The 8681-nt window shown below is 55.0% G+C and overlaps 1 protein-coding gene across 2 annotated transcripts in view; it reads right to left on the bottom strand.

Annotated features, from left to right (window-relative positions):
- Positions 1 to 2464: 2464 nt before the first annotated feature.
- The window catches only part of SPTBN1 (spectrin, beta, non-erythrocytic 1), a 166285-nt gene continuing 160068 nt past the window's right edge, over positions 2465 to 8681 (bottom strand). For both annotated transcript variants that reach the window (XM_006880924.1, XM_006880923.1), the window contains exons 32-35: positions 6629 to 6867; positions 4662 to 4835; positions 3494 to 3536; positions 2465 to 2683 (exon numbers count right to left, since the gene is read on the bottom strand). In XM_006880924.1, the coding sequence (XP_006880986.1) occupies positions 2465 to 2683; positions 3494 to 3536; positions 4662 to 4835; positions 6629 to 6867 (675 nt within the window). The remainder of the gene's footprint in view (positions 2684 to 3493; positions 3537 to 4661; positions 4836 to 6628; positions 6868 to 8681) is intronic.

Genomic DNA, 8681 nt, shown 5'->3' with positions numbered 1-8681 from the left:
TGTAGTTGCAGCTCCTTACCACTAGGCCACCAGAGCTCCCACTGATGTGGGTTTTCTAACAGAACCTCTCACACCATCTCCTGATGACCCAGAAAGCCAGCTTCCCAAGTCTCCTGCCCAGGCCATTCTTCACTATCAGGACTCAGTGACTTCTGTTAGCACAGGAAGGGACAGCTAGTAACACCAAGCCCAGATTGCATAATCCGGGGGCCATGAACGTCTGGGATTTCATGCATTGGTTTTGATTTGCAAGCATTTTGTAAGAAATCTCGAGATTACTGGTGAGTTCCCTTTGGGAAATAGCCCTCCTGCTATGTGCATGCTTTGTCAAGCTGCTGTTGTTGGGTGCCATTGATTAAGACTCCTAGCAACCCTATGAGCAAAAGATTTTAACCCCATCCTATCCTGTGCTATCGTCACACTTCCCGACAGCCCACTGCGGCAATCACCATGCCAATCCACTTGATCGAAGGTCTTCCTCTCCTTCCCTGACCCTCTTCCCCTCCAAGCATGTGGCCCTCTCCAAGGAATAATAAAGCAAGTAGAATGCCACCAATCACCCCTAAGGCCCCATGCTGGGGCAGTCAGAAAACTAATGTCCAAGGGCTAAATCGCCTGTTTCTGTATGGCACAGGGAGTTCTACTTAATGGTTTAGTGATGAGTTATCTCATCACTGTCCACTCAAAAGACACCAGGTTCAAATCCACCAGACGCTCTGTAGGAGAAAAATGAGCAATCTCCTCTGAAAAGCTGAAAGCCCACAGCAACACAGCCTGAGTTTTGGTAATTATTTCCTCCCCTCCATTCTTAAATATTTGGGGGGTTAATACAAATATTATCTTGTGGAATATGGAAATGAGACGGAATTCAAATTGGTGCCATAAGGTGAATGCTGTTGGGACGCTACCAGTCTAAACGTATGCCAATGGCTGCTTTTCAGCCACCACCGCAGAGCTGAGCAACTGAGGGCCTGTCCGGACCCAGTGTCTAAAATACTGTCCGCTGGCCCTTCACAGGGAAGGTCTGCCCGTTCCTCCTTTGGAGCTCAGGTTTTGCAAACACTGATAAATTTATTCTTCCATAAAAAAAAAAAGAAAAAAATAATCTATGATAGCAAAGCATTCCACATTCAGGATTCATGGTGCTGCAGTTTCCAGAGCTGACGTGTGTACACACACACACACACACACACACACTCTCTCTCTCTCTCACTCAACACAGGCTGAGAATCCTTCCCGTCTGGGGTTTCCCGCATTGCTAAGGTCCTCCGCCTGGCGTGCATGCGGGAGAGGAAAGACCAGTTACCCACTGTGGTAGATTTAAAAGCATTTAATGACATAGCATATATTTCACAGATAGGGCAAAGGTTGAGAGGGACGGGTCGGACAACGGGGCACCAGGCCTGACGCCCCTCTTGGTCAGGCCCGGCCTCTGGTTTTCATCCCTATCAGATGCCGTTTTGATTGTGCAGTAAGATGGACGTTTGTCGTTACAATAGTTACGGTGACAGGGAGATGCACACTATGTATCAAAGAGCCAGGAAATGAAGCAAATGAGAACGGGTGTGATAACACGCGAACTAGTAACCAGCAGAGTGACAGGACTTCGTCCGGTAAATGCTTCCGTTCCACTTAGACACTTACTTAGCAATGATTTAAAGGGTTTATTATACATCTAGCTTTATTATACTTTGTACTAGAATTCTCAAACATACAATATAATGTATTTCGGCAAAAAAAAAAATTGAAATTACAGATTATTTAAAACAGTATCGATTTTTTTCCCCCATTCCTTTTCGCTGACCCACATTCTTAACCATCGCTGAGAACACGGAGAAAGGCGCGTGTCGTGTGTTAGTTAAGCGATGCCAGATACGAACGGTTTGGTCTGTCGGGTTAAAGTGGAGCTATGGCCGTAGTGAGCCCCGGATACATCATCTGTCTAATCACGGTCAGACCCCCGGTGGGCCCTCCTAACGGACTTGGGGTGGGGGGGGTCCTTCAGGAGTAAATGGAAGAGAACAGTGTCAGGAAATGGGTACGCTGTGTGTGTCTGGTGAGCGAAGGAGAGATTGAGCACCGCGACCTTGCCAACCAACAGTAGTAGAGGCGGGTTCTTTCCAACACGGCCTCACAAAATTGAGGAATAGTTTAAATATTGAGACCTAATCTATATAATTTTCATTTAAAAAAAAAATCTGGTCTTCCCTCTGCACCTCAGACTTTTGGAACTTGGAGTTAAAGTGTTTAAGTGTGGTTTTGTTGTTTTATTTGGTTTTGTCCCCCTCCCACCCCCCAGAAATGCTCTATAAATTAAAAAAGAAGAAGGAAAAAAAGAAAAAAAAAAAGAAATCAACCACGTTGAGGAACATTAGGCACAGAGAGTAATGTGTTGGTTCTGGACCTGCATGCTGGAATTTCACAGGAAAGGGAGGAGGAGGGCAGGAGGTGGGAGGACAGGAGTTCACTTCTTTTTGCCAAAAAGGCTGAAGCGCTTCTCTTTGTCTTTCTCTTTGTCCTTCTCTCGCTTGCCGGGGCTGGAGTCGCTGGTGATGGTGACAACGCTGGTCGGTAAGGTCTGGGCCCGGCTGGACGCTGGCGTGCTCTGGGTGCTGGCTGACACCTCGTGTTTGTCGGAGGAGATGGCGGACGAGATGGCCTGGATCCACGTGTTCATTTCCTCCTGGACCAAGCAGAGGCACAAGTGAGGCTGGCCCGAGAGGGAAGGGGCCGGCTGCCCAAGACCATGGGCGAGGGGGACAGGAGCCAGGAGTCAGGGGCTCATGCTGCCCGGGGGGCCAGGTGCCCAGCAGTCGGGGAGCTACAATGTCTGGGGCGCCACGCCAAAGCAAACCTCACTCAGAGGTGCAACCACACTCCGGCCTTCAGGAGCCCACTTCGGGTACCAATGGTCACTGCCCTAGCATACACAAGCATGCACGTGGAAGAGACAGCCCAGAGCCCTCCTTGCGTTCTTGCTTTGATGAGAAAGCCTCCCTCCCCTGGACGTGGGCATGACCCTAGTGGTGCTGGCTAAGACGAGGCGGCCCGTGGATGACCTCCTGTCCCTCACCCCACGAGGTCAGCAGGGGTTCCCAGAGGGCTCTCCCACCATCACAGGCACACAGAAGACGTTAACTGTGCCCCAGAGACAGGACAGAACTCCCTCTAATGCTGCCTGCTGTGGACAGCGGACGGAGCAGCTGCTTCCTGAAGGACACCGCTGCTGTCCAGTGGGTTAGGACTCGCGGCGACCCTGCAGGGTGGACTGGAACTGTCCCACAGGGCCGCCCGGGTGGTGGTGTTTATGGAAGCTGACTCCTCATTGTTCTCCTGGTGGATTCAAACCGCTGACTCCCTGGTGACGAGCCAAGCTCTTTAAGGCTGTACCACCAGGGCTCCCTTTCTTGATTGTGTCACAGTGTAAGCGCCCCAACACCCCCCAGAGCCGCTGGGGTCTACGTGCTCAGGGAAAGGGGCCTCAGGCACTTACGTCGTCTTTGGCTTGGAAGAGGTACTCATTGCCATCGTTTAGTCTGTAATTTGAAAGAAGAAACTAAGTCACAGATTTAACTCAAACACAAGCAAAGCTAACAAGCAAATCCCCCCTAAATCCCACCACTGGGGGGTGGGGTGGGGTGGACTTTTCAGGTAGGAGTTAAGGGCTTAACTGAGCAATTGGGTGCTGGAACTTTGAAGCCCCTCGGAAAGTCAGCTACTGAGATCAAACCCTACACCTACGATGCCTCTGGAGATTCGTTCGGAAAAGGTCTCCTAGACTTCTGTTCTCTCATGTCTTTTTGCAGAACGAAAGACACCGTATTTGCAGGACCACCATGTGCCACCAAGAGGCAGTCACCAGGAAGGGGTGCTGTTCTTAGAGGGGGAAGCAGCAAAAATGTGCTCCCGGAAAATTTTCCCTGGAGCTGCACGGACAGGAAGGGGAGGTAGCAAGCTGGCTCGGGCCTGTCCTGACAAAAATGCCTGCCCTGCTCCTCCCAAGGGCTAACACATCACGGAGCCCGAGACGTGCACTCAACAGTCCTCGGCCCGGCCGGCCAGCGTGAGATGCACGTGTGACCGCAGACCAGAGCTTGTCAGATCCCAACGCGGCAGAGCAAACACAGCTTAGAAAATGTGCACTGTTTTGTATTTGTAAGACATAACCTGACTTTCTGGCTCTGCTCCTGGTGAAACCTGTGACCTTGGGTCCACCCTGCAGGGAGGGGGATGGGTTTTAGGGGGGTGGAGACAAAGGATGGTTCCAGAGCTGGTGGGAACATCTGAGGGGACAGTCAGGGAGGACAAGGCACTGGGCCCCACAGGTATTTCCTGGGTGTCTCCACTCATCTGACCCATCTCCAGGTAACACGTGAGCCAAGGAGGTGTCTCCATGGTCTAAATGAACTTCAGGATGGGACACTACTTTTCTAGACTCCCCGTGAGCTATGAAGTGTGAAGAGCTTAGGAACAGGAAGTTCCAGGTTATAAGAACAAAAGTTCCTTTTTCTTCAAGGCTCAGCTGGCCAGCTGACGACCGGGAAGGCGCTGGCCAGCCGCAGCCCCGCCGACATCCTGTGGAGATGGGCCCCAAGCCACTGTCCCCCAGCTTGGGGTCTAAAGAGGCCGCCCCTGGCACCCAGGTGCCCCTCAGCCCTCACCTGAGCTTGAAGACGTGTTTCTTCTTTTTGTAATCAACAGCCACTTCACAGACGGCTTCCTTCAAGCTCACGGGGACCTCGCTGTGGTAAGGGATCCCAGAAGCCGCTGTCTTTGCATCTTTGTAGAAACCCATCTCTTGGTTATTTATGACGCAGTAAACGTTGTGCCACGACCTGTGGACGGTAAAGAGAGAGACGTCTTAGGTTCTGTACCAAGCGGCCTCGAAGAATCACGGGAGTGACAAGTAAGTGCGTGATCCTTGCACAGTGGTGGGGAGGCGGCGGCCACAGAGACAGTGACGTTTCGAAGCCAGACACCCTGTGCCAGACGCTGCGGTGAAGCTCACTCTTCCGGGAGTACTGCGGCCAGCAGCCCCCTTGGGAGTGAGGATGGAGGATCTCGCCTCCTGCACTTGGGGCATGTTAGCAGAAGGACCAGTCCCGAGAGGAGGCCATCACGCTCAGTCAAGTCAACAGTGAAAACGAGGCAGCCTTCAGGGAGATGGGCTGACGCAGTGCCTGCACCATGGGGCTCAAAGACACAACTGACTGTGAGGCCGGCACATGGCTGCGAGACGTTTTGTCCTGCTGTGCACCCCGGTCACTGCGAACTTGACCAGACGTGACAGGGCAGCGCTAACCATACCACCACACTTCTCCTAAAACCAATCCCTCAGGAGAGGTGTGGGGCAGGACCAGGAGGACAACGTAGGGGTCTCAGAAAGCCTCATCTCCTTGTCTAATAAATACAGCCTCTCCCCAGCAAGTGCTCGTTTATTTGTGTCTGGGCCTCCTGGGGATTTAGGCGACAGGCTAGGCTCCGTACTTGAACCTCGCCTCTCCTTGACCAGCCTCAGTGTCACTCTCTGTGACCTGGCAACATTTTTGGAAGGCAAGACCTTCTCTTCCCACCTGTCTCTAACAGCGTATGTGTCTGTGCTATCCTATGAAGGCTGGCCTTAGGATCCCCTGCTCAGTCCCTGCACAACTCCACACGGTGACCCCAGGTTTACTACCCTAAGTCCACAGGCTTCTGAGCAAAATAACAAGTCTCCATTCGGGTGTGGGCCATTTATTACATTTCTACAGTGAGTGAGCTTGCCTCTCCTTGTCTGTAAAATGCAGATCATGGAAAGAGGGTTGTAGAGGATGAGAATGAAGACAGGCTAGACTCAGGGAACTCACTGGAAATCCATCAAATGTCCTATAACGAGCTCCCTCTGCCCAAGGTGGACAGGACCCTTCAGCCTCAAACCTGCGAAACCTCAAGATGGAATCTGGAGGGTCCTCTGGCGTCTCAACCACCTGCCCACCACACTCACCTCTCCCTTCTCTGAGATCAAGAGTGTTCGACGCCTGATCAGAAAAATGCAGTGGCCCCAGACCCAGAGAGGCTGACGGAGCGCACGGACACAAGCCCCCTTCCAGCCCTACAGCAGTGGCCTGGCCCGCGCCTTTGTGCCCAGCGACCCTCTTTCCCAGTGCCTGACCCCTGCTCAGTGACCACCCCTGCCCTGTGCCTTATTGCCCAATGTTCACCCACTTGCCCTGTGCCTTCTTGTCCAGTGCCCGGCCCCTTACTCAGTGACCACCCCTGCTCTGTGCCCTCCCACTTGTCCTGTGACTCTTCCCTGGGCCTGACCCCCTGTGCAGTGGCCATTCCTGCCCTGTGCCCACCTGTGCGCAGTGGCCACCCCTGCCCTATGCTCATACCTGCCCTGTGTCCACCCATCCTGTGCCCACCTCTGGGCAGTGCCCACCTCTGCGCAGTGGCCGCCCCTGTCCTGTGCTCACTCCTGCCCTGTGCCCACCTCTGCGCAGTGGCCGCCCCTGCCCTGTGCCCACCTCTGCGCAGTGGCCGCCCCTGTCCTGTGCTCATCCCTGCCCTATGCTCATACCTGCCCTGTGTCCACCCATCCTGTGCCCACCCCTGCCCTGTGCCCATCCCTGCCCAGTGCCCCCGGTACCTGCTCGAGGCCTTCTTGTTGTGGGCCTCCCACTCGTGCTTTCTGTTCAGGAAGCCTTCCGTCTGTGCCAGCGGCGTCTCCTGGGTCCTGGCGGGCAGTGTGGCCGAGCTCTGCGCCGGGAGACCGGTCTTGGCCTTGCGGTTGGACGTCGGGGAGGGGATGGGGCTGGCCTCCTTGGAACTCGTTCTCTGCTCGGCAGCGCCATTGACCATCTCGCCCGTGTCCGCCGTGTCGGCCATCTAGGGACAGGGGACAGGCCACTGAGTGACCGGGGAGCCGCGGGGGCGGGCACACCCACTCGGACTCGCACACGTGGCTGTGTATAAATGCCGGCCCGGAGCGAGGCAGTACAGTAAAACCAGCGCGACCCACAAAGCCAGCAGGGCACCAGGGACATTAGAGGCTGGGGTGGATTAATGGCCGCCCACTGACGGGGAGACAGGAACAAGCGAGACGCCAGCGTGAGTTTTACTGCACTCTGCTCGTCGGACCAGTCCGCGTTCTCTGACATGACTCTGGTCCTTGCCTCGTATGGGGACTTTAAAAAACAGAGGACGACAGTCACTGTCACACAGAAGAAGTATGAGAGAGAGTGGACGTTATACAGCAGCCACCTTACAACCAAGGACAGCACCACAAGGGCCAGGAGAAGCAGAGGGGCAGTCACAAACAAGATGGACAGACAAACGCTGTCAGAGGGACACGCATCCCCCCGGGGCGAGACAGGAGGGGACCCGCAGGCTGCGGAGACGCCCCGGGCCCCCCAGCCCCACACATCGCCATCAACACATGCAGAAACGGGGGCGACGGGCATGCACGTCACGGCTCCCACCCCAGTTAGACTCGGGACATAAGAGCTGGAAGGAAATGAGGCCAAGACCGAAACCACATCTGCCCGAGTCGGATGGTGAGTGGGATGGAGTTCGTGTTAAAGGAGCCAGAAGCCGATCAGTCACTCAACACCACGCGGGCTATTTACCCCCGAACAAGGACAGGGCCGGGGCCTTCCCCGTCACGTGCTGGCCGGTCGCGGTGCCTGGCAGCCCGGGCACAGCCAGGCGGGCAGCGGCTCTGACCCTCCTGGCCGCGGACGTCTTCGGGAGCGCTTCCTTGCCAAGCTCATCTAAACGGCCACCCTCGCGGCTCTGCGGCTTTGGAAACGCCGGAGGGTGTCCACCGATTTATCGCTTCCAAGCCTGTGTGCCATTAACTGTGTACCGTCAACCGGCCCGGGCCCTGGCTGGCACGCCCGGGCCGTGTGATTAGCGGGTTACTAAAGCGGGGAGCGGCCGGCGCTTTAGTGGGTTACAGACGACCCGCACCCCGCGGACGTGGACACACGTGGACGTGTCAGTGGCACGCGCATTAGGTCCCCTGCCCGGCCAGGCCAACGCTGCCTGGACCAGAATGACACCAAGTTCGCACCTACAGCCTCGGCGAGGACCAACGGGGACTGGGCAGCCCTGGACACGCAGACCTGCCAGCTCAGCACTGGGGTCCCTGGAGGTCCTGGCTACATGGCTTGACTTCCAATGAGGGCAAGTCTTTGGGTAAAAGCTCAAGATGTGGGGGAGATCTGTGGGTCACAGGCCAGCTGCACAAACTACTGGGGCATCTGAGCTTAGGGTGAGACGACAGACTAGGTAACGTCCGTGAATGTGACAGGGACCCCACACACACACCCGGAGTGATGGCCAGGGCAGAGGCCGCCTTCTCCTTGTGCTTATGGGCAATGCATGGCTTCAGTGCCTTCCTGCCTTTAAGTTTTCAGAGCAAGTAGGACAAGAGGAGAAATAATGAGGGGTAACAAAACCCTAAGTCAAATGTGAGTGGGTTTTGAAGCTGAGAAGTCTGATCTAGAGTGAGATTCGTGGAAGCCTGAGATGAGGAAGGAGGTGGCGTGTGGTCCGGATGCCTGTGCCGGGTGTGAGCTCAGAGAGACATGGGTTAGTATGAACAGAAACCAGGTGGGGAAAAAAAATTTCATGCTGCAGGTTTGGCCTGAAAACTGCTAGAGGTGTGGATGGTCTGTGGTCGGGGGTGTGGGGGGGCG

This window comes from Elephantulus edwardii, unplaced genomic scaffold (genome assembly GCF_000299155.1).
Source record: "Elephantulus edwardii isolate Elephantulus edwardi_28Jun2011 unplaced genomic scaffold, EleEdw1.0 scaffold00011, whole genome shotgun sequence".
In the NCBI taxonomy this organism is placed as follows: domain Eukaryota; kingdom Metazoa; phylum Chordata; class Mammalia; order Macroscelidea; family Macroscelididae; genus Elephantulus; species Elephantulus edwardii.
Note: the sequence above shows the minus strand (reverse complement) of the source record. Positions and strands in the feature narration are given on the sequence as shown.